Below are 27275 nucleotides of genomic sequence, written 5' to 3'. Positions count from 1 at the left end.
AAAAAATATTAAGTAAACACAATACCTAGAATTATCTTTCGGATTCTTCAAAGCCAAATTAACCATGATAGTTTCTTTTTCAGGACTGATCTTCAATGTGACTTTTTGGTTTCCAGATTTGGGGCTTTGGTTTCTCAGTTGACGTGGAGAATTTGGTTCCTTCTGGAAGTCCTCTCCTTTCCTCATTCTTTCCTTGTGCTTATGATTTGGGTGCCTTATATCAAAATCATTTTTGAAACTGGCCCGATCGTGACCCTTTCTTTCATTGTATTTACTGAATGTCTCGCTTGATCGTTCAGAGTATTTTTCCCTTTCTTTGTTTAGATCTAGTAATTTGCTTTGCTGGGAAGTTCTAGTAGGAATGTTTTTTCTTTCTTCATGCCAGCTGCGTTTCTCACTGTGGTCACTTGACAGAATCGGTTCAGCTTTTACAAAGGATGGGGACCTGTGACTATAGTCATATTCTATTTTTGTAAATTCTCCAGATGGTGCCTGGTACACAACAGGACTAGGAGCTCTCAAATCAGTGTCCTCTGACCAAGTCTTGTCAGGATATGGTGTTAATGAGTTGTCATCTTTCCAAGTCTTATCAGGGTATGGTGTTAATGAATTATCATCCTTCCACTTCTTGTCAGGGTATGGTGTTAATGAATTATCATCTTTCCAAGTCTTATCAGGGTATGGTGTTAATGAATTATCATCCTTCCACTTCTTGTCAGGGTATGGTGTTAATGAATTATCATCCTTCCAAGTCTTGTCAGGATATGGTGTTAATGAATGGTTATCCTTCCAAGTCTTTTCAGGGTATGCTGTTAATGAATGGTCATCCTTCCAAGTCTTTTCAGGGTATGCTGTTAATGAATGGTCATCCTTCCAAGTCTTTTCAGGGTATGCTGTTAATGAATGGTCATCCTTCCAATTCTTGTCAGGGTATGCTGTTAATGAATGGTCATCCTTCCAAGTCTTGTCAGGGTATGGTGTTAATGAATGGTCATCCTTCCAGGTCTTGTCAGGGTATGGTGTTAATGAATGGTCATCCTTCCAGTGAGAATTTCTCAGTGGTGGCCGGCGATCAAGTCTCTCTGTGTCTCTGGATCTCTTAGGAGGTTGCTCCTCTTCTCGAAGATCATGATCATTAGGATGCCTGCTGATATAAATTAATATTACAATTATGTTTGGAAATAATGTACACCAAACTCGAAATTGGACATAATGTCCCTATTACTTTAAAATACTAGATTGATTTATTAACCCCTTCACTGGTAATCCCAAGAATTTTCCGGGCTATGCCTTAATGCCCAGACTGGCAAGCCCGGAAAATAATCAGGATTCGCAGTGTTTAGCGCCGGGCAGTGCTACTGAGGTCATCGCTGAACTCAGCTTGTTTCAGCGCTGCCCGTCTCCCTTTCCCCCGCTGCGTCTCTAGCTCACCCCGCCCCCACGCCCGGCTGTTCTATTGCAGCCAGCGGCGCCGGCTTATGACAAGCCGGGTTGACGCAGGCAGGACGGGGCGCAGGGCCATGCAGTGGCTGATTGACTTTTCAGCTGAGCTGCCCGGACCCGGAGACTCAGCAGGGTTTTTTTTTTTAGGGAGCGCTCCTCAGAAAAAAACTCGCCCAGTGGGGAGCGCTTCCAAAAAAAACCCCCACCACTGAGAGGGTTAACTTCGTAATATGCATGTCCAACATGAACAAAGGATATTTATAACAACCAGGGGAGTAACTATACCTAATGGGGCCCCATAGCAAACTTTCAGGCCCAAACCACAGTGTAACCCCCCCGCCCCTCCCTCTCATAAGCCCTGTGGATACTCCTATCAATGTCTAGGCCGACTCATCCTTACTGATGCTGACGCAGTGAGGACAGAGAGACAGAGTTGGCTGAGACACTGACAGCAGATGAGCCTGCAGCAGCACAATGCTAAAAAACAATAAGTCATAGGGCTCACATGGTGAATGCAACTTAATCAGTGCAGGTTTTCGAGTAAGTGGGTGAGTGCTGGAGGCTGGCCTTATACCAGTGGTACCCACTGCACCTACTATACCGACGTCTGTGGAAACAAAACATATTTATGAAAATATATAAAAAAAAAGGTCTACCTCTTCTGAAAGGAGTTGCGATCAACAATCTCTTTGGATCTTCTTCTGGGTGGAGGCAAATAACGTTGGGTGTGATCTTGATGATTCCACTGATTTTCAGATTCATGCCAGTCCCTATCATGTTCTCTATGGTATGGACTGTGAAAATTCTCCTCTCGCCTTGCCGATTTAAAACCATTTGCATCATTATGTGTGTTTCTTTCATGATTTCTATGGTTATAAAGATTTTTGCTGTGGTCTCTATGAGGAGGATCCTCGGGATACTTTGCTGGGAATCTCCTACTACCATCTCCTCGCCTTTCTGGTGAGTGCGGTCTCTTTGAACGATTGGATGCTTCAAAGGGAGATTTTCTTAAATCTGAGGCAAATGAATCAAGTTTATGTGACTTATCATTGAAGCGATTATATGGAGCTGTTTTAGACTGGTTTTGTCCATGTCGGTCTTCTTCCCAATGTATCGGTCTTCTTGGATCTCTATGGAATCCATCATGATCTGGGTAATTATCTTGGAAGTGTCTATGTCTCTTGTGGTCTGGACTTCTGTATGGCAGCGGCCTATTAATAAAAGAATAACAGTTGGACACATTCTATATGTTCCATAAGCATGAATGCACGTAATAATCCATGTAAGATTGATTTTGCGGAATAACAATTTGTGTTAAATTAATTAGGCTGGAGGACTGTAGATGCCAGCACTGAGTTATGATATGCGAGATCTATAAATCCTGAATCTTGTGCAATGGTTTTGTAAGTAAATTGTGTAATACCTAACATTCAATCTGTTAGGCTTTTACATAGAATAAAATAGCAATATAAAACCACTTCATTTAACCCTTTGCAGTGGCAAAATATCCACTAAAAATGCCAGAATTGCTTTCATTTGTTATATAAATAATAATAAAAAACAAACAAACGATGTGTATATATATATATATATATATATATATATATATATATATATATATATATATATATATATATATATATATATATATATATATATCTCCTCTATAAAACGGGTAAACATTACAGGTCATTATGATGAATACACATGTTTGCTTGCCAATTTTGTCACCTATTTTCAAAAATTCATGTGGCACTCGAAGGGTTAATATAGTAATAGAAAATAGTCCTTTAAAATTATTGCAAATCAATAGATGCCAAAACCTGGGAATAACAGATTACTCATATATAAAAAAAAATATAGAATATCTTTGTTGAAAAATGAATCCACCCAGCTTGTTGTCTCATTCACTTATGGAAGGGAAATAGTGACTATTGTGCAGGCAGTTCAGCTTTCCTACGTTATTTACATCAGTCTGGAAGTGAGGAATGGAGGGTGCAATCACAGATTTCAGTGTATACTCAAATGCGCACACAAAGGGCAATGGTTAGAGTAGGGAGTCTGAATGTGAATAACAGTAAATGAACATTTAGGGGCTTATGGAACAGTCTCTAAAATGCAGGCTGGCTGGCGTATTCCAATACTTTCAAAGTGGCAATTATTTAAAAGGCAAACGCAAGCTGGTTTTGGTTTGTAAATAACGGCTTTAAAAATACTTAACTTTTTAACAAAGCAATGATAAAAACTCGATGTCAGAACACCTTTAAATAGCCCTAGAACACAGATACTATTCCACCTAGAATATCTGCGATTGTCTGCCACGATACATTAAATGGTAATAGTTTGCAGACCAAGATATGAGGGAGCAGATTTTTGTTTGATCACTATCTCGGGTAACACCAAGTGACGACTGACATCAGCTATGGCCGAGCAAGCAGAATTAACTTTTTTGCTTTACAGCAAGTGGTAAATTGATGACATAGGGATATTACACATTTACACCTTGAATAAGCACAACTAATACATATTAATATATTTACCTGGGTTTCCACCTGGGTGACCTTGACCGGGATTTTGCCATACTTTATCTGTGACCTACAAAAGACGCAGGTAAATTGATTAATTCATTCATTTAAGGCCAGCTAAACATCCTTTTACTTTTTTACATGCAATTCTCATATTTTCTGCATAAAATTGGTTTCAATTTACTTAACAAAAATGTGATCTGGTGTTCATGAACAGCTGTATAATAATAAGTAGGAGGAGTTTGTGCAGGTACTGCAGTGATTCCTCATTGGTGTGCAATGTCAGATCTGTGCGCACCATACTGAATGTATGTGTATATGTATGAATCTATGTATTACATAACGTAATTGTGTCTTCTTACTTTTATTGACAATTTGTGTTCGGGTGTCCAAGCAGGCCAGATATACTGAGAATAGTTTGCTTCCTTCACCCGAATACTGCACAATGTATCATTCTTCACGTTTACAATGTCAGGAACAGGATAACCACATGGGCCTTATGGTCTTCTAGCACAGCCTATGTAAAAGAGCAGAAACTTAATTTCAAGCACCATTCTCTGTACAGACAAGTGCAGTGTTTCTCAAATTTAGGGGTAGATGTATAAAACAGTGACAAGGGAGGAGAAGTGGCCCATCGCAACCAATCACCACTGAAGTAACATCTATAATTTGCATATTATTAAATTATACAGAGCAGCTGATTGGTTGCCATGGGCCACTTCTCCTCCTTTATCATTGCTTCATACATCTACCCCTCAGGGCCTCAAAAAGGTCATATTTTCCAAGTCACATAGCAGGCGTATTCAATATTCACCGACACATGTGGAACTAATTATTTCACTTGTGATTCTTTGAAAAGACAATGGTTTGGGGTCCGGATTACCAAGTTTGACAACCAGGCACTAGTGTATTAGCCTGGTTTCCAATTGATATAAGCTGTGCACACCCAACTGTGCACCCCACGGGACAGCAGGACAGTCCCTTCCCACCCAAAAATGAGTCTATCATACAAAAATAAGGACTGTTGGGAGGTATGTGATATGGACGTACACATGGAGAAAGTATAAAAACTCCACACAGACTGTGCAGAGACCATGCCTCTAGGATTGTAAGGGCACACCCATGGTACCCCTAGACAGGCTTAGGGTGGCCATACCCTAGAGACCAACTTTCCTCCAGCCATCCGACTAGTTGGTTGGTTGGACTAAAAAATCTGGTACTGTATATGAGCCAAAGACAAATCAGCAATTTGTCACAAACCCAGGAAAATGGACAAAAACATTCAAATCGTTTAGATCAAATAGATATAACTACAGTAATGTGTCTGAGCGAGAGTTTTTGTCCATTTCCAGATTTTGGGAGCAAATGACTGTATTACAGTTTACATTTGCTCCCATCCAGTACTAGATATTTATTCCCTCCAACCAACTAATTAATGAGAGTTGGTGAAGTGTATGGCCTGCACTATAGTGATCACCTTCCAACCACATTTACCAACTTGCTTTGATATCGTCCTATAAATCAAACACTCTATTAGCAGACATTAGTATTCTTCGGAATATGGGATGCGATCACTAGGTCTACAAGCATTAGACCGACAGTTACTAGGTCCACCACTATCGGTCGACACATGAAATATGTCAACATGCATTATTAGGTCGATTTGGTCATTAGGTCAAAATGAAACCGGTCAACATGACCTAATCAAAAAAAAAATTCGGAATATACTATCCATGTGGGCATAATAGGAGAACATAATAGTATGCCGAGCATATTGAGGTATAGTGCCCCGAAGCATGTCGCCACGTGAGGGGATGTGGTACACTTATACGGTGTCCATGTTGACCAAAGTCGACATAGACGCCTAAAAAACTCATACCGACCCGTTCCTTGTTGACCTAATGCATGGCAACATATTTCATGTGTTGACCTAGTGACTGTCGACCTTATGATCCATACCCTGGGATATAAAGACGGTTGCATCTAATGAAATAACCAAGAGGGACAGACATCGGACCACTGGAGGCCACTCAACAGACCAAACAATTCCTTTGTGTGCCATGATATGTCATAAGTGAAAGTGAAAACATGTTTTGCAGGGACACTGATCTGTTTTTGCAATCTTGCTGGATATGGAGGGAGGGAGCTGTGAAGACAGAGACTGGGGGCAGGAGCATATAGGGACTGTGGGTGGGGTCCATCAAAGTAAAAGTTTGGTGTGCTTATGACAACATTTATGAAATAAGAACTAAAATTAGAAAACAACACAGTATGCAATCAACAGCAAACCAAACTAAATGGTTTATCCAGATACACCTGTTTATCAAGTAATTACCATACCAGCAGGGGTTTAAGGTAAAAGAAACAGGTTACATTCTTTCTGCACTGAATCATTAAACTGGAAGACCCACCTAACCTGTCATTTTTCTAATAAGGCATTAGGTTTGCAGTTAGATGGTTTTGCCTTATGGCCTGCAGTGGGATTGCCCATACACATGCCCAAGTGCCGGCCTGGCCAACCTGTGGCTCTCCAGCTGTAAAACTACACATCCCAGCATGCCCTGACACAGTTTTAGAATTCCCTAATAGCAAAACTGTGGCAAGGCATGATTGGAATGGGTGTGGATCGTATTGTCGACCCCACTTAGGTCGACAGTCATTAGGTCAACACCGTTGGCTTGACAGGTGTGCAGGTCGACGTGGGTGAAGGTCGACAGGTGACAAGGTTGACATGGGACAAGGTCGACATGGGTTTAGATTGACACAGCGCTAGGTCGACATGGTTTTTTTTACCGAATGTCGACAGAGTCGACATATACACAGTTGGAAGTTAACGGCAACCCCTCACGATGCCTCGCCGCGCTCGGCACACTATTTTATTCTCCCACCACACCCTAGTGGATGGTAGGGCATGAGATACCGCCTGTCGGCACACGTCGACTCGAAAACAGTAATAAAAAAAAAATAAAAAAACATGTCGGCCTTCCGACCTAACGCTGTGTCAACCTTCAACCATGTCGACCTAGACACCTGTCGACCCAAAGGTGTCGACCTAATGACTGTCAACCTAAGTGGGGTCGACAATACGACCGTATCCCATTGGAATTATAGTTTCACAACAGCTGGAGAGCCAGTTTGCCCTGGCCTGCCCTAGAGGAAGTAATGCATATTATCCAGTACATTATGAAACAAACATTTTAGTGTAATCTGCTATTTTATAAGTATATTGTAAAATGAAAGTTAATGTTGAACAAAATCTCTGATTAAACGCATTATGCAAATACACCATAAAACCCTCAGTCACCTCTTACAACTTGTGTCTGCTGTAGGAACACACCTTTCGTCATCACTGTAGGTCTCAAAATTACTATAATTTCACTAATTACAGTTCACAATTTGTCAGAAGTAAAAAATGTGTTTCTTTCCTGGTTCCTTGATAAAAAGGTCAAAACAACTCTATTGATAGGTATGATTACTTCCCAAGCAGTAGGGAAATTACAATTTCTCTCGTCAATTTTTTTTTACTATTAGGGTAGTTTTTAAAATAAGGTATGCATTTTGTAATTTATATAGGTTGAGTATCCCTTATCCGAAATGCTCGGGACCATTATTCCGGAATATATACAGGTTGAGTATCCCGTATCCAAAATGCTCGGGACCAGGAGAATTTTGGATAACGGATTATTCCGTATTTCGGAATATTTTAATATTTCAATGATGTATTTTGAAGTTTCTTGCATTTATGCTGTATAAACACATAAAATAAACACAAATATATTTTATTACCACATAAAATACACACAAATATATTTTATTTGTTCAAAAAACAAGGTTTCAAAACATGAAACAAAATTTGTGTACTCAGATATTGAATTTGAATGCCAAGCAGTCATTTTCTTGTACATATATAGTGATAGTTACATATCATGTCCTCAGTAGTGCTGTTACAAATGTCCCCAGTAAGTTTTTAGCAAAAAAAAAAAAATTTTCATTTTCTGGAAAGTATGGTTTTCGGAATAATTCGGATAATGGATATTCGGATACGGGATACTCAACCTGTATATATATCTTTTTTTTTTTTTTTTCAGCCACCGACGGTCCCCCGATATCCACAGCGACCATCAGATTCATCTTCAGCAGCATTCCCAGTCCCAAGGATGTATTGCACATGTTTTCCAGTGACATCACTGGCACAAAGATTCCTTGGGACTAGGGACGTTGCTGAAGATGAATCCAATAGTTGCCTTGGACGCCAGGTGAGTATGAAAATGAAAAAAAATGGGACACACACAATAACTTGTTTCCTAGCACGGCGCCCACGATATTCAGTTGTATGGCATCTTATGCATTGTATCGCATGTCATATACCCGCATGCAATGCAATTTTAAATTGTATAAGCACCCTAATGGGTTTTTTCAATGTTAAATGGCCCCCCTACACGATTTTTTATTGTATAAGCACCCTAATGGGTGCTTACAATGTTAAATGCACCCCCACTATCAACGCCAACCCGAAGCATGGTGAGCGCAGCAAGCCCGCGAGGGGTGGCGGTACGCGTCCTCCGACCTTTTCATACCCCCACTTATCCACATCGGTGCGGAATTGATTTTACATAGTGTGGCGAGCGCAGTGAGCCACAGAGCCCGAAGCGTGGCGGGGACGCGTATTACACTTTGGGTTGGCGTTGATAGTGGGGGTGGCGTGGGGGTGCTTTTAACATTGTAAGCACCCATTACAGTGCTTATACAATTAATAATCTTATAAGGGGACCATTTAACATTGAAAAAACCCATTAGGGTGCTTATACAATTTGAAATCGTATACCATTGTATATGGCATACAATGCGATGGTATACAATTTAAAATTGTATAACATGGGCTGACATCGCATCGCATACCATTGTATGCCTTATGGTATACGATGCGATGGGCGCCGTGCTAGGAAACAAGTACCCACACCCCTATAAATGCTCTATAAATAGGAGTTGAGGATGATGGTGCCAATTAATTGATCCCTATGTTATGGCTAGGATATAAAGGAGAATAAAGTCTTGGTGGAACAAAAATTATAGGGATTATTCCATGTGGAATCTTACAAATGTGAAGGGATATTAAGCACAACCAAAATGGCATCTAGCTCTGAAAGCAATTTCTATATACTTCATTTTTAAATGGTGTTTAATTACCAAGAAGAAACTGATAAATCAGAAACCTTTTCTGCATGTGTTATTTTATTACTCAACTCAATGGCAGTCAAGGTAATTGGCGTTCACTGCAACTTGCCCCCTGGGCTAGTGAACATTTATTTTGATTTATTGAAACTACCGGTTTAACATCGCTATAAATCACAGGAAATATTATAGAGGTCAGCTGTGGTGAATATAAATGTTAAATATCTCTTAAGATTTGCTTCTATCATGGCCCCAAACCAGCAGGCTCTCTCTGTATTTACAGTAACAAATAAAATGACTTCTATAGAAAAATATGAAACAGTCTCTCATTATTCTGTTAAGTTTATGCAATATAATGATGGTTTTGGATTCCAACCAAATGTTTTTTTTTCCTTGACTACTCCCTGAAAAGTTTAAATTTAAGCGTCAAAGGTGTAGAAGTAAATAGCTGCGGCATTTCCACTGCATACACCGAAATGCGGACTTTGCCTCCCCTGGCCCAGTAGTGGCCTGCTATATCTGTGGTGGTTACCATAACTGTTGAGACACATATTGTCCTGATTAGAGCGCTAGGAAAATTTTATCAGGACAAAAGTATTTGACCACCCTTAGTTATCGAACTCAAGCACTTATCTGTGCAGTCACCATTTGAAAACGGATACCTTGGATACTCTTTGAAAAAGCCCTTTGGTGGGGCGAAACGCACTAGGGAGGTACACCCAGCCTGTGACACCTTGGATTACCAGTGGAGAAACTCTCAGCACCCACCGTTACAGCAGGTGAAGAGGTGATTGCACCTGCAGCCAACCACCCTGACGCCCCACCGCCAGACCTTATCCGGCAGCATCTAGAGAACTCCGGCGAAAGAGCAGGCAAGCTGCAGCGTCAGTGAGAGAGACGCTAGCCGCAAGACTCCAACAGCGGCTCAGGCAAGGAGGGTGAGAGCAGGGTCCAGCCATGACATCTACAGGTCCGCTCCCCACCTGCCGCCTTACTGGAGGGACACTAGTGTATACCACCAGCCACACAAACAGCGCACGGAGGCGCAGGTGAGAGACGCAGTGACTGCGCCTCTATAAACACCTCCCCAATATACATTGTATCAAAAACAGTGAAATAGCATATATTTTTTTCTAAGGTGGAGATTGCCATTTAATACCAGCAAATACAAGACTGCAATAACTAAACTGCTGACGGCTATAGTGAACTCCTTATAAAACACATCAGTTTCTGAGTACTGGACACGGTGCATTAAAACATTTTTTTTAAAGTGGAACACATAATGCTACATTCCGCATGTATTCTTAATTTTTTGCTTATATTATATTGATTAATTGTATTGTTGTTACTTATTCTTTAGGTGGCCATCTAGAATGTTTTTATAAAATTAATTTGTTACAATAAATATGATGATACATACTGATCATTATAAAAAAAAAGGTATCTGTAAATGTGTTTATCCGTGGTGCCTTGAATTCTTAAAACAAACAAAATTAGTGCAGCTTTCCAATTCTTTTTGGTTTTAGAATCCCATACAATACATTGTATGCAGTCCTTTTGCCATTTGCGATCCCAGCCAAGGCTGCGGGATCCGATAAAACTATAGAGCATCCCTTGCAACCTAAAAGGTGCCCACGCACTAGAAAGATCTGCGATCATAAGCCTAAATTAGCCTTCAAATCTTTAGACTCCTGATCAGATGCTCATGGGACTGCAAATCGGATCGAAATAGGCGGTAAATCACATGCGATTTGAGAGTTTTCATCCGATTTCTCGGCCCAATGCATCGGAATTCAGACTAGTGTATGGCCACCTGTATACAGCCCCTGTTGAGATTATGATAAGTGGGTTGCCGCTGTATGTTTTCTTACCACTGGCAGCCCGTCTGACAGATCAGGTGTACAAATGTTTTTCATTAAATGAAATAACAACGTATCAGTGTATACCTAGCCTTAGGCCACTTTTAAAAGATTTTTAAATATCTGATCTTTTGTACTGCCAATATATGCCTCTTTTAGAGTTACATTATCAGGTTACTCACACACAAGACATAACTCAGCCCTAGGTCTAATACCTTCAAAGTAAATGGAGCGCCTTGCCACAGATGTACAGTATTGACAAATTTCTTCTACATGTGACACTGGTGATCAATTAAAAATGGTGACAAGTTCACACATATCATAAATGGATTCATATTTAATGAAACATATAAGCAAATGTGCTTATGTTATTATGGTGCTTAGGCACCAATAATGCCCCTTTCAGACCGCAATTTTTACCTGTTATTTTGCCGTTTTTTTTACCATTTTAAAACGGTAATTTGTGCAGTCTGAAAGGTGCAGAGTGAATTTACTGGTTCTATTGAACTGGTATTTCTAAACTGTAATAAAGCATGGTCCTACCCGTTTCAGACCCGTTTTTTTTCTTCCACTGTTTTCTACGGGTTAAAACGGGTTCAGCGTTGTGAAGGAACAAAAACTGCATTCAAATACTGTTTAAGGACAAAAACTGCACTGAAATATTGTTTAAAGACATCCAGTGTGAAAGGGGTTTAGCTGGCAGACCCGTTTTTAGAAACGTTTTAAAATACCTGGTCAAAACCAGCATAATGCTGCTTTCAGATCGCAAAACTGGCTTTGACCCTGTATAATGGTATATTACCGTTTAAATGGCGTTTTTTTTGTACATAATCCCATTTCAGGAAAACCGTGCAGGAGCGTATGTATATGGGGTTCCCCACACAGTGTTCCCTGTCGGTGTTCTCTGTGACAGTTTGCAGGGAAAGTAGATTAGCCATGTTACGCCAGGTGATGGGGCTGAGCCGGCAGGGGGGGGGGGGACGACGACTCCGGAGCTCGGTATGCTCAGTGAGCAGCACTGTTGCGCCCAGGTGTCTGTTCCCCATCCATCCCAGCGGACCGCTCCACTCCTTACCTGCCACTAGGTGCTCGCCTCCTTTCCGCAGAGACTTGTTGCTTGCACCGCCCCCAGCTGCCGTCCTCAGGAGGCTGCTGCTGGCTGGAGCACGCCCGGGAGAGGGGGAGAGGTGGAGCGGCGGTGGTAGTGCAGGGCTCCAGCTGTGTGCATTGATAGAGGGTTTGGCGCATCTCCCTGCCCGGCATGACGTGTTGGAATAGTGGCTCCTCTGTGCCCGCACCCCCAGTGACCTGATCCCAGGCCCATGAGTGTATGCAGGCAGCGGTGCCCGAGCGCAGGTGACGCTGCCCGGGGACATAGACTGCAAAGTTTCCGAGGGAGCTGGGGCAGCAGCTGCGACACCTCCACCTCATCACTCACCTCATCGTCTCACAGACTCTGTCGGAGGGGGGCATGAAGGCGAATTCTGGGGGGGGGGGGAGCAGTGGACTTTGACTCGGAGGGGGCTGGAGGGATGCGCCAAGGGGGAGAGCAGGAGAGAGGACAACAGTGCAGAGGGGAATCGGAGAGAGGACAGCGGTGCAGAGGGGAGAGCAGGACAAGGAAGAAGACGAGGAGGTGAGAGAAGTACTTTTACCGTTTCAGACCCGTTGAGACACCAAAAAAAAAAAAAAAAAACCGGGTCTGAAACGGGTAGGATCCTGCTTTTTTACCGTTTCCAAAAACCGTTTTTTTGGAAAAGGTAAAATCACTCTGGACCTTTCAGACCGCACAGATTACCGTTTTAAAACGGTTAAAAAAAAAATCAGCAAAATACCGTTTTTTTTAGTGCGGTGTGAAAGGGGCATAAGTACACCAAATATACAGCATGTACGTGTTTAGTTAGGATTCCTCATAAATGTAAAAAAACAACTCCACTACTTGTTTTCTTTAGATATAATTATATGTGCACAGTAAAAAAAACACACTGCTCCTAATTAAATGAGAACATATATTACATAACGTAGGTTCAGAGCTGGTTCATACATACCTGTATAATTATATTATTTTTCTAAATGAATGAATCATAAGAAGACACTAGAGCGATGTACTACGAGAACAGTACTCATAGCAGAGCAAAACATACTGAAGAGCAAAGGCCAATAAAATTGCTATGGTATGAGGATTATTTAATAACATACTTTCCTGGAAATGCCCAAATTGTACGGTGTCGTCCTGGATGAGCAGGCCACAGGCACTTCCTTAGTGAAGTGGATACACTAGGGAATCACATCAACATTGCCCACCTTCCCAAGGCATAATACAGTAAATTGCACCTTTACACACCACACTAGCACCTCTCTGATCTCTTGAGCAGAGGTCCATAAATTGGATGTGAGTACAGATCACTAATGCATACTAGCCTGCAAGTTTGGTCCCCCTCCCAGCCCCCCCCCAGGAAGGTGGGCATGTCTTCCGTATAACTGCCGCAGCCCCTGCTTCCCTGCGATGTAAAACCTTGAATTTCACAGGTCTGTGGGGAGGAGATGGGGCTAAAAGAATTGTGTCATTTTAGCCCCTCCCCCAATCTACGGACCCTGTCATGGGGGCAGGACTTCGTGAGGTCAGCCTCGACCCACCCCCCTTTCAATCCTCTCCGGGCTTTTCCTAGGGAGGAGTTATAAGGAGTAGGCAGGTATGCACTAATGGCTTCCAACAGTCACTGTAAACAGCATTACTAAATACACCAGGAAAACATATATACATTTCTAGGACCCTCTCCACCAGCCTGACTAATTCATTTAATAGTCAAGTAACATATTTGTGGAAAAACAGACCCTGCCCGCGGCCAATATAGTTAGCCATATCGGCTGCGGTAGGCAGATAGAGTGTGCACACTAAACAAGTTCGAGAAAGAATATTGTTTAGTGATGTCACCCAACTAGTGTTCATTCTAGCACCCGCCAAACTTGAAAACCCATGCAGTTCCTCTTCCCTGCCTGGGGTGTCGCTGTCTGCTGCAGTGCTTCTACCACAGTGTGGTCTATATATCAACACTGATATGCAAACCAGACCTGTGCTAGAAACAGCACAGCAGACAGCGACACCCCAGGCAGGTAAGAGGAACTGTATGGGTTTTCAAGGTTGGCAGGTGCTAGAATGAACACTACTCAACTATTTAGCCAAATTGACCTGCAGGTCAGAGAGGGTGTAAACAATGCGCGGGAGTATACCGAGTGTACACACTAGATGATTTAAAAAAATTTTTTTTGCAGAAGGCCTTTTCTGAACGATATATTTCATAATATCCTCTAGTGTGTATGGGGCTATAGAATCAGATCATCTGCATGAGCATCAGACATCTTGGGGTTACATTATTGTAGCAGTTATGTAACACTTTTCAGTACTTTAACTGTTTTTTTATTAATGGCACTTTAATTGTTACCTATATAACACTTGACACCTATGCTGCTACTTTCCTGGTAATAGAACACGTACTAATGTTTACACTACTACTTCTCACTTGTATGTCATCCTGGGGCAGGGACTCACCTGATGAGGTCACCTGGTTGCGATAGACAGGCTCACATTTTTGGGCCAAAAATTATGCCAAGAACCTCAATTTTACTCTATGTTAAATTTTATTATAATTCTTATTGCCAGTGCTCTTCATGTTTGGAGTGTGCACGTGCACCTACAAGCTTGGCAGCACTACTTATTAGGTTTAGAGGTAGGGTGTGCACATAACCTTAAGGTTGCCAGCGAAGTCATAGAACTGGCTTCAGGATGCCCAGACAATGGCTTTTCGGGACCCTCGGACACTATGATGTTCCTATAGCTATCAGTTTACATTGTATTGTAATGTACTTATGCTATGTCAAGTTACATTGGGCCTGATTCAAAGTTGGAGAAATTTAAATCATTGGTGGAAAGTGCACAATGTTTTAAATGTGAGTATTAGAGGCACATTGCATACACCCCAATGGTTACAGCCAGAGGATCCATGTAGTACCTATAGGCATTTCTAGGCAGTGAATGGGGTGTAACTTTCACAGCAGGCATATGAGTGACGGTGTCATGGATGGTGCTAACAGCAACCGGCAACCAAAGGGAAGAACACCTGATGGTGTGGCCAATGGCATAACTATCTGCATACTGCAGTGGTTTAGAATCGCAGCCAATGGGTGTCTCGGTGGACAGCCCATTGGCTGCTGCATTTGCTTACATGTCCAAAAGCAGCTGTAACAGAACAACAAACTCACAGATCCATCCTGTATGGAAATAGCTCACGGTTGGGGTATGTTGAGGGGAATTCTTTGTAGGCTCACAAGAGGCCTCTTCATGCCAATCGGGCAATGTTTAATGTTTAAAAGCCCCGTTCTACCAGAGTATTGCTGCTGGCCATGTGCATCTCTTTATGAACACAGCCCATTTTAAACAGTACTGGGCAGCGTCGTGTCATAAAGCACGTGATCTCCAACTGTATCCAAATACATAATAATCTCAGTGTACGGTACTCTTTACCTAGAACGGCGCCCGCGATTAGCATCGCGGGTACATAAAAAACGGGTGCGACGCGATGCCCGCGATTTTCCCATAGGGATCAATGTTAAAAGTCAGATTGGACGCGATTTTAGTGTTAAATGCCTCAATGCCCACGATTTTTACATAGGAAACAATGTTAAATGGGCCACAGAGCCCTAATAGTCCCCCTGAAGTCTTAAATGGCCCCCACGATTTTTAACGGCACCCCACGATCAACGTGAACCCGAAGCGTGGCGAGCGCAGCGAGCCCGTGAGGGGCGGCGGTACGCGTCCTCCGACCTTTTCATACCCCCACTATCCACATCGGCGTGGAGTTGAGAATAGAATAGTGTGGCGAGCGCAGCGAGCCCGAAGCGTGGCGAGCGCAGCGAGCCCCGCGAGGGGACGTGGATACCTTCACAGTTATACGCGTCCCCTCGCGGGCTTCACAGGTGTCCGTGGCGACGCGGACACCTGTGAAGCCCGCGAGGGGACGCGTTTACCTGTGAAGGTATCCGCTGCGCTCGCCACGCTTCGGGCTCGGTGGCTCGCTGCGCTCGCCACACTATTCTATTCTCAACTCCACGCCGACGTGGATAGTGGGGGTATGAAAAGGTCGGAGGACGCGTACCACCGCCGCCCCTCGCGGGCTCGCTCGCCACGCTTCGGGTTGACGTTGATCGTGGGGTGCCGTTAAAAATTGTGGGGGCCATTTCAGACTTCAGGGGGACTATTAGGGCTCTGTGGCCCATTTAACATTGTTTCCTATGGAAAAATCGCGGGCATTGAGGCATTGAACACTAAAATCGCGTCCAATCTCACTTTTAACATTGGTCCCTATGGGAAATCGCGGCCATCGCGGGCATCGCATCGCACCCGTTTTTTAGTGCATTCGATGGTCGCGATGGGCGCCGTTCTAGGTAAAGAGTACCCAGTGTACTCCAGTAGGTTTAACAGCCACCAGATCTCAATCCAATAGAGCACCTATGGGATGTGGTGGAATAGGAGACTGGTAACATGGAACTGCAGCAGATATATATGTGCAGCATCCTGTTGTTGCTACCATGTCACATAGAACCGGAAAGTCAGTGATGTTTCCAGTTCAGTGAGGAAACCATGCCACATAGTGTACTACAGGGAGAAAATGAGGTGGGGGGTTTCAGTACTAGAAAGGCCTACCTAATAAATTGGGTACAGAAAGTGTGTGCACAGTTATTGGTCTAATGGTAAAGCTGTGGACAAACAAAGCGATCTGCACTATCGATTTTGGCTATATAGTCAAAATCGCATAGCCCATAGTGCAAATCACACCATGCTGTGCAGCACCCAATTCGATCCCAATGCACGGCTCCACTGCATTGGAACCTAATGTAGAAATAGACTGTGCAGCACAGTCTATTTCTACTATCTCGGAATGAGGGATATGCAGCATGGCTATCCACCACGCCATCCCTCCCTCTCTGCCAGTCGATGATGGCACCCCGCCGATATTGAAACTATATCTGCGGCTGCCGGATCAGCCCGTTTGGCCGCAGCATAATGCATACAGGTACTTTAAACAGGTCTCTTGGATGCATCTTAAAATAGCACAAAAAATTAATCTTCAGGCTACTCCTAATATAACAAAGACACTCACCAGGATTGGAAAAGGAAATGAAAGATGTAGAACCATAAAGGCCATAATGCTTCCATTGTTTTATGCAAGGTTTCAAAAAGGCGGAATACAAGTGGATTCTCCTCTTCCAAGCCTGGCGAGTGTCCTCATTTTACGGACACAGATTTACAGGAATATACTGTAGATTATTATGGCAGCTCCTATGTTATAACAATTCTAAAAACAGTCGGTCCTATAGTTTAATGGGGCCTGTTTCCCAGCTTCAGGTTGTACTTTGCAAAACCAAAAGTCAGCAATGTAATCGATTAATACAATAAAGAGACAGTAATAAAGAATGACAGGACCCATGTACTCACACTTATAAGAAACTAAACAAATTATAATTTAGTACGTGTGAAGAGTTTATGAGATTGAAAGAGAGATTATCTATGTTCAAAGTCCAGCGAATTGTGGGTGAAACGGCTACATTAAATACAGCATTGAGACATGCCAAATAAAATGTACGTCAGAGAACTTCACATAAAAAAGGGAAAGAATCACTCAGAAAAAATAAGCTCATAGGGGTCAATCTAATTCCAGGCCATGATCTTGCATTCGTCCGCACTTGACATCAGCCCAGATGCGCACTTATTGCCTCATAGGGCTCCAAACACTTTTCTGTAAATTCCCAGCTGATTTCAGCATCGGGATGGGTGCGAGCACAGGTGCTGTTGCCGGCTTTAAAGTGCAGCATATACAGCCCATCACAATCTTTGCGTAGACTAGGATAAACCTCATTTATTAATTATCAAATACATTTTGGAAACACATAAAAAGGCGGAGGATGGTCAGCAGCATATAAAAATTCTATGAAATGACCTCTAATATTACATAACTATATAAAATGACCATTATGACAAACACTTTCAAATATAAATAAAACGTAATACAATCAGATTACTAAATTGGTCCGTTTAAATTTTAAACTGACCAATTAAGTAATTTAATTGTATCAAGTTTTATTATTGTGTTAAACTAAAACATCTATTGATATATGTGGAACAATAATTCCCTGTTATTAGTACAGCATGCAGCCTGAAGTACTAGAATAGCATTACTAATGTCTTCGTGACTGTAGTGGATCAATAGGTTTTAGAGCATGATCTTTTTGAGACAAACCGCATTGAGGATCAACAAACAATCTGATATTCTGCATGGGAGTCCTGGCATCCAGCATTCAGCCAAGGCTTTTATTCCAGGTAGGAAGTGTGTGTGTGTTTGTGTGTGTGCGTGTGTGTGTGTGTGTGGGGGGGGGGGGGGGGGGGGGGAGACGGGACAGACCACCACAGTTCCTTGGGTCAAAGAGCGGCTTTGGCAAATTGTAAAACTTTTTCATGCATCACAATGTTTTTTTGTTACCATAAACCTCGGGATAAAATATTCATGAACAGAAAACGTGTGCTTTTACATTAATACCCTTGAAGAGGTATCTCGTAATTTCATAGTTTTCAGCAGTTGCGAAACAACGGATAGGTATCACCCGTGACCTAGGTCTGTTCTGTTTTCCCACACGTGAACAGTACTAGCTGGCCAAATGCACATTGCCCTTGGAAATATTTTCCAATGTTGGCAACAAACTTGGCACACACAGTACGGAGAGCCCAATTACAGCCTCTGCTGTTCTCACCAGTAATCCTATATCCTTGAGTCTACAAAACAGATCATTGCAACTCAGCAATCTGCAGCAAGGGTTTGCACATCTGCTATCATACAACAATTTTTGTGTATATCCACTGGCGAGTTTACAAATATATAACACTTACACAATGTGCTAAGGTATATTCATAAAGAGTCTCTGTGATCTAAAAAGAAACTCAAAGAGAAAAAAAGACCATAGTGCAATATTGTCTGAAATCAGATGCTTGTTTGATGCTGTATTTGTTGCACTCACATTTCAGATAGATATTGTAGGCATATCACAAGGTCTTTTCCATCCTCTCCGATAGGGCACATGCAAAATGTCCCTGTGGACTTGATTAGAGGTATATATAGTGCAGAGACGTTTTCAAAATTAAAACATTACACTTTATTAGATACACTCACATGTGGTAGATAAAAATCAAGCAGACAAACCCCTCAGGGTAACAGGATCCCGGAACTGTGCCCTGGAACTTGCAGGTCCTTCAAACAGCCGGCCAGCGGTGGATGTTGGAAAATGCAGTCCCCTTCTTGTGGCCTCAGGAACAGGATCCGTTCGGTGGTGTTCACCACCGAACGGATCCTGTTCCTGAGGCCACAAGAAGGGGACTGCATTTTCCAACATCCACCGCTGGCCGGCTGTTTGAAGGACCTGCAAGTTCCAGGGCACAGTTCCGGGATCCTGTTACCCTGAGGGGTTTGTCTGCTTGATTTTTATCTACCACATGTGAGTGTATCTAATAAAGTGTAATGTTTTAATTTTGAAAACGTCTCTGCACTATATATACCTCTAATCAAGTCCACAGGGACATTTTGCATGTGCCCTATCGGAGAGGATGGAAAAGACCTTGTGATATGCCTACAATATCTATCTGAAATGTGAGTGCAACAAATACAGCATCAAACAAGCATCCGATTTCAGACAATATTGCACTATGGTCTTTTTTTCTCTTTGAGTTTCTTTTTAGATCACAGAGACTCTTTATGAATATACCTTAGCACATTGTGTAAGTGTTATATATTTGTAAACTCGCCAGTGGATATACACAAAAATTGTTGTATGGTCTATGTTTTAAAGCCACGGTGAAGGCTTCTGTTGTATTTCCTGGGCTGAGTTTGTTTGCGCTGTGGGTTATTTGGTAAAATTCTTTTTTCACATCTGCTATCATGTTCGTAGTTGAATGACTAAAATTGCTGACAATGTCTACTGTGTACATCAGTGACTTAAAACGTCATACACTTCAAGCATGAGCATCCCTCTAACCTTCAAAAGCGCTGCATGTTACCCTTAAGAGCAGGGCTGGGCAACACCGGCCCTCCAGATGTTAATGAACTACACATCCCAGGATGCTTTACATTAGTTTTGCTATGTGGCCATGCTGAAACTGATGCAAGGCATGCTGGGATGTGTAGTTAGTCAACATCTGGAGGGCCGGTGTTGCCCAGCCCTGCTTAAGAGCAATCATTTAAAAATTAAAAACCCCAAAATAACCACCCCACTCAACTTGCCACAATATCCCCCAAATGAGCATTAAATCGGTCTGCATTTTTTGGGCAAGTCATGGAATGCAACTGTTACAACTGCTTATGGGGTGGGTGGGGGGGGGGGGGGGTGATTTGAGTGTTCTGTGTGCCCCCTCCTGGGAATCTATACAAATGGGCCTCTATCAGAGCAATTCAATTGCTGCTCTGTTAAGATAGCAATTAGTAGTTAACATGTATGGCTGCTCACAGCTTAACTGTGCAAAGCGGAAAACCCGTTTAAAGATAATGAAGTACTGGTTTGGGAACATTGGGTGTCCAAACCATGGACTTTTTCACACTTCTTTTCCTCACACCTCCAGAGGCTGTAAGAATATATGAAACTGCTGTGGATAATGGCATCTGATCAGAGCAACAATGGAACTGCTCTGATTGATGCCCAGCACCTGCTGAATAAGAGTTGGGGCCAAAGGTGATGCTCAGGGATTCAGTATTGAATCCCGGCGGTCGGGATCCCGGCGTTTAGAATCCCGACGCCGGAATCCCGACAGCCGAAATGCCGACAAGGGGGGGACGTGGATCGCCCCCCCTTGCGGGCTCGCTGCACTCGCCACGCAGCGGGCCCGGTGCCTCGCTACGCTCGGCACACTAATTTATTCTCCCTCCAGGGGTGTCGTGGACACTCCAGGAGGGAGAATGTGTCGGCATTTCGGCGGTCGGGATTCTGAACGCCGGGATCCCGACCGCCGGGATTTTAACTGCATCCCATGCTCAGTGGGGCATAATGTGCAGTAAAAGTCAGAATAGGGTTACTATAAGGCTGAGCCAGTTAGCATAGAGGCTACTATGACACAGGTTATCCATTCAAGAGGACCATGCTTGTTTTTGATCAGAGACCATAGAAGAGTGAGGAATATTAGTAATGCATTCCTTTCTTTAATTACGTGCACTGGGCCTACCAGACATGATCATAGTGTACTTATGCAAAAAAATGCTGCTCTTAACACAATGCAACTGGTGAGAGTAGAAAACAAAAAATGTCTGCATACCCATATAATTATATACACCAATTCCTGCTCTCGGAGGCTTATGGGGCATACACACTGGGCAATATGATGGATATTATAAGCGTTCTGACTAGATTGCTTAGAAATGAAGTACGGATCGCTACGTGTATACCCCCGGTGACGGCGATGCATTGTCCTGCGCGTCGCAATCGCCTGACTAGATTTATACTGCATGCAGCATAAATCTAGTCATTGCCAGTGTTCTCTCAGCAGATAATACTGGCCGTGACAGATCGCTCAGGGCACATCACTGGTGCATGGCTGTGTGCTGAGCGATCTGTGCGTAACTGCATCACTAAGCACAGAGGCTCACTCGCCCTGTGTGTATGGGGCATTACAGGAAACTTCCTTGTGGAGTTTAGCAAACACTAGTGTGAGCAATGAGAGGTGACTTTATAGGTGTTGCTTGCACAACAACAGATTAGGAACAAACCTTTATCTGACATTTACAACAAGTCATTGACATTAATCACCGACATCATTACAGGTGTATAACGGTGTGTTGCATGCAATGACAAAGCGAGGACGTCAGAGCATGAAGGAAACACAAGGAAGTTGTTGACATTTTGTTTGTGTCATCGGTATGTAACTCTCCTTTGACCTGACAATATGACAACGTGTGATTACGAAAACAGGCCCATGTCTGATCTGTGGCTTCATGGCAACATATACAATTTAAGCATACTTTAGGCTGAATAGCCAGTTTATTTGCATAAAATACAAAGTAACCTAACCCTTCAATAAGTATTCATGAAAAGGCCTGAAGCCAATGTCTGGACTGTTGGGGGGGGGGGGGGGTTAGTGTTAAATATGCCTCAAACCAAACTGTGTTCTTGTGAGTGGGATACCATAATACCATACCCTCCAACATGACCCATTCAATTAGGTACAAAATGCTCTGTTCCTGGACTTCCCTGTCAGTGGCAGTTACAGAGGTTGGACTCCAGCACGGTCCAAAATTGAAACAGGGGGGGGGGGGGGTGTCACATCAACTGCCAGTGAGTCCAGGACAGTGATGTTTAGAGTGGCATTAGGTATGGCTCCCCTTTTTGAATATTGGACTGTGTTGCATCTGCAACTGCCACTGGCAGGGAAGTCCAGAACAGGAGCATTTTGTACCTAATGGAATGGGCCATGTTGGAGGTATGTAATACCTTGCATAAATAAGTGTTGTTGAAGCTGTATTATACTATGGGATACATTTTTAATATATACTCAGATAACAAAAACATACATTTCAATTTAGTACGGAAATATCAAATTAACTCCATATGGTAGACAGGCACAAAAAAAGTTAACATTGAGGAAGGTCACATTGGTCGATAAGTGTGTTTTGGGTGTCCTTATGTATGTTTCATCATGTGACCACAAATCAATGGAAACGTTTGCCCTCGCAGTCTTGATTTGCTCACCGTACTTTGCAGCACTCACCACGTTACTATTCCAAAAACGTTGTCCATGCAGAGTGTAAAAAGTTATGAAACTCGAAATGTGCTCTCTGCCCTTTCCCTTCTATTTCCAACAAATCTTACATCACATCTCTCTGCAAAATTAGTCACCAGTACACTGTATGAAGGAGCAAAATACACTCCTCCGGCCTCCCACCAATCTTCTGCTCCTCTGCACCGTGTTCTGTAAACCAGTGTATTCTGGTAGTAATACAGGTGCGTGGCAGGGATCGGGTTTTGTGGCGTGCTTCTGCCGATTTGTGCTTATTCAATAATAATAATAAATCATCATCATCATCATCATCATCATGCGGAAGAGCAGGTTCCCCAGATGTGTGTGTGTAATAATGCATTATAAGGGCACTAATGCACAGGAAATTGCTATGTGCTTTACATTACATGTTTAAGATGAATAAATTAAAACTTGCCTAAAAAGTCTTATGGTAGTGGGCAGTTCTAGTTTACAGCTATAAGCCAGTGAGCCAGATAGTATAATATACATAATAAAACAGAGGGTCCGGCGGCTAGTGTGAAAGCACTTGCAAGCCAGGTCCAAAATCCCATATCATAGTTATACAGAAGTGAGTATTTGGGGTTATTAAATCCCGTCTGAATTTTTTTCCAAGTGAAAAATGATCACCTTTCATCCGTCAGCAAAAAGTTCAGCCTGGTTTGAAAACCCCCTTTTATTTTCAAATAAAAAGAGCTAAGGAAGAGAACAGATTACAACAAAGTGATATACCATGGCAAATAAGTGTGTAACAAAACACAACTACTAGATATTTGCAGATTGTGCGAGAATATTCTGTTATTTAATACGTCGCCTCTAACTATTCTTTGTTATTTGATCCAGCTGCCACGTGGCCCAGGTTAAACAGAAATACTCATAACTAAAGCAAACAAGAGGAAAAAAAAAAAGAATTTGTTCACTAAAGGAAATGCAACCGGTAAAATCCCAGGTTAAATATTTAGCAAGTGACAACAATCCTTTCTGTCACCAATAAGCATACATAAGTACAGCTAGACAAGTCAGCAAAGGCTATAATTCATGTAGGTATTGTCCATTCAAGAAGTGTCATCCAAACAGGCTATAAATTACAATAAGCTATAGATCTCTATGATACAGTAGGTCATGTTTGCGGTCCACAGCTGACAGTAATGAGATGCATAATGGACAGGAGCATAGGAAAGTGATGCTTGTCTGTAGAAGTCTTTACAGAGTTGAAGAAACACATGCTTCATACTATGCATGTAACCTGCGTGAAGAGCTGAGATACCCAGAGGGAGCCTGCCCCAAGGCACCTATGTGGCTGCCGGGTCCTACAATAGAACGTGCAGTAGGACAGGACAACTGCATTTCAAGAACATTAGAACGTGTGTACCCACAGGGCGTTTTTCTGATTCACTCAGAAAGGCACAATCACTCTCTAAAGGACAAAACCATACGCACTGCAGGTGGGGTTGATGTAACATGTGCAGAGAGTTAGATTTGCACAGAAACAATAAAACACCCAAATCTTACTCTCTCTGCACATGTTACATCCCTTGAACTCCGGTCAGCCATGGCCAGATCATGTTCTGTAGATTTCAGCCACAACGATGTGTGTGACTCCACACAGCCCCATTTATGGACAAGCAGGCCCTTCTGAACGGGACCTGTTTGACCGCTATGTGTGGCCCAAGCCTACAAAAGATGTTACACAAGTTGTGTTCTAAACAAAATCATACAATTGCAAATGTGAATAGAACCTAAGCGTGTAGATCAGTTAATCTGTAAGCCTAATAAGATCATATTCGGTTATGGGACCTGCGCTCACATCTGATAAACAATACAGTAGGTGACATGTTATTTTTACAAGCCAGAATTTTATGACGCATCCATAAAACAACTTACGTGGGAAACAATGTAAATAGCGTTGTGAGGTAGGAGCGGACTAGCCCAATTCAAAAATGCACTGTACACATACATCTGGCGAGGATTTGTGTGCAGCAGTTGCATATTCCCCTACGCAAATACAATGCTGACATTTTGCATACCATAATGAGTAATGGTCGTGCCTAACTCGAAATCCGTTCCTTTATTCATAGAACCCCCATTTACAAATACAATTATTACAATTAAAAAAAAAAAGTATATAAAGGAGGGGCAAAAATGTTCACCGTTTTAATACCATTACATAAAAAGTACTATTGTAATTAAATGAAACGTGGTCTGCATGGCAACTTTAAAATAAAAACATGCTACTAAACAGAAAAGTGGCTATACTGATAACACAGTAACAGCCCGGAATCTACCTTCATTTCTATAATGTCACGTACACAATGAAACACATAGCATAAGACGACTTAAGAGTGGATTTTATCAATGTATGCAAAGTCTTCAACTGGCACTACCTACAAGGTAAACAGACATGCAGAATGTAGGGTGTGATCTACAGTGGTGAACATGCTCAAATACCTTTACAATATTAGGCTAAACTTAGAATGCTTGACCAAATGAGAAAAACAGAGAAAAGACTCAGCTTGTTGGAACGTTTTAGATGAGAACACATTGGACGGTAGTCATTGCCTGTTTTTGTAGAAAGGATGGCTTGTTATCGGTGAGGATCGCCGAAAACTAACCATCCTTCGCCGCACATTTTTTTAGAGAGAGGGGGTTGTGACCTTTCCTGCGCAGTTCGAGTAGCTGCACTTCTATGTACCTCACTGTTAACAAAAGGTACGAAATAGAAATAAAGAAAAGGTATGGAGGTGCGCTAGTAGATGTTTCACCAGAAGCATATAAACATTGGTAAAAAATATAAAAGTTTATTTTGTAAAACAGTATAAAAACAATTGGTTTTCATAGAATAATTCACATCAAATTGTCCTGTGCTTGGTACCACTTTTAGCTAGTGTTTTCTTGAAATGACCCTACGTGTTTCGTCCCTAAGGGACTTCTTCAGGGGTGACAAGGTATCTAGATGGTGAAACAATGCTGTGTGAACATAATTCGTGATAATTCATAAGATAAATCTAAAAGCAGGAGATATTTATAGGAGGGGACATAGATGAAAATGGTAGAGGATTTTTTTATACAGAATAAAAACTTATATTTTTTACCAATGTTTATATGCTTCTGGTGAAAAATCTACCAGCGCACCTTTATACATACATACACATATATTTATTTATATTGCCACATGCCGTAATGTCCATTACATATTATTCCACATTGATACCAGGCAGGGGCAGATTCAGAAAAATGACAGGGGGGGGGGGGGGGGGGGGGGCTCGGGGGGAGCACCATTACAGGATAGTGGATGAGAAGACAGAGGTGGACAGGGAGAGGCAGGGGTGTTGCAGAGAAAAAAGGATAACAAACAGGAGGTGACTGACAGGAACAATCAGTGGGTAACAGGGAGAGGGTGACCAAGAGTGGGTGAAAGGGATAGATAGAGTGTGACAGAGAGGATAAGCAGTGAGTGACAGGGAGACTGATGGAAAATTGGTGAAATGGAGAGGTAGTGAGTGGCAGTGTGAGAGAAGCAGAGGGTGACACAGGCATCACTGTTGTCATCATCATCATCATCATCATCAACAGGACTTTGTCATCATCTCTGGTTTTTGTATCACTGTTTATACCCCCCAGTGCACCTATGTACCCAGTACCCCCTCTCCCTTTCCCCATCCCCTCATTCCCAATATAAGCAGTGCTGTTTACTGTACCTAGAGCAGCGAGTTCTGGCAGAGTTTATTCCGTCAAGAGTGCTGGCAGCAGCCTCTGGTGTCTTTGCCATCAGACATGTAAGCATCAGGTCCCCGTGGTGGGTAAACATATCAGGACTCCAGGAGCATTTGCAGCAGCCTCTGGTGCCCCGGTCATCCAACGCGTGAGCAGCGGCCCCGCGGTGAGTTATACTGTTAGCTGTAACATCCAGCGCCGCAGCAGCCAGCAGAGCCGCACACAACTCACCCGGCTGCCGCTGTATCAGAGCACAGAGCAGGTCCGCAGCGCGACAATGTAAAAAAAGTCAAGACGGCTCCCGAGCCAATCAGAAGCTACCACTGTAGCTCTGTGCTCAAGTTTTAAATAGCCGCGCTGCAGACCTGCTCTAAAACAGCAGCAGCCGGGTGAGTTGTGCACTGGTCTGCTGGCTGCTGCGGCGCTGGATGTTATAGTATAGTTACAGTATAATCCTCCATGGGGCTTGCTACTGTCACTAATTCAAGTCACTCTTGCCAGGAAGCAGTACTCCCTGGGCAATCTGGTCGCCATGGCGCAAAATCTGGTCGCCCAGGTTTTGTAGAGCCCTGGTCTAACCCCCATTGCCGGCCACTCGCCCTAGTCTATGTTCCGGGGAAATCCTTGCCGTCAGAGGGAAAAAGGGATGATAATCATCTTTCAGGCTAATGGTGACAATAGTTCTGAAACAGAGCAGTTTGTGAACTCTTCACGTGCTCCTATGGTGAATGTGTATTGTGA

The 27275-nt window shown here is 42.7% G+C and overlaps 1 protein-coding gene across 2 annotated transcripts in view; it reads right to left on the bottom strand.

Annotated features, from left to right (window-relative positions):
* Nucleotides 1-27275, bottom strand: part of BCLAF3 (BCLAF1 and THRAP3 family member 3) — a 63528-nt gene that overhangs the window by 27522 nt on the left and 8731 nt on the right. The window contains exons 2-5 of one of the 2 annotated variants that reach the window (XM_083172485.1): nucleotides 4331-4485; nucleotides 3984-4038; nucleotides 2100-2654; nucleotides 26-1144 (exon numbers count right to left, since the gene is read on the bottom strand). In XM_083172485.1, coding sequence (XP_083028611.1) covers nucleotides 26-1144; nucleotides 2100-2654; nucleotides 3984-4024 — 1715 coding nt within the window. In that variant the 5' untranslated portion in view covers nucleotides 4025-4038; nucleotides 4331-4485. Of the gene's footprint in view, nucleotides 1-25; nucleotides 1148-2099; nucleotides 2655-3983; nucleotides 4039-4330; nucleotides 4486-27275 lie in introns of both variants that reach the window. The other variant, XM_083172484.1, reaches the window with a different exon arrangement.

The sequence above is a fragment of the Crinia signifera genome, chromosome 2 (assembly GCF_055691185.1).
Source record: "Crinia signifera chromosome 2, ASM5569118v1, whole genome shotgun sequence".
NCBI classification, from domain to species: Eukaryota; Metazoa; Chordata; class Amphibia; order Anura; family Myobatrachidae; genus Crinia; species Crinia signifera.
Note: the sequence above shows the minus strand (reverse complement) of the source record. Positions and strands in the feature narration are given on the sequence as shown.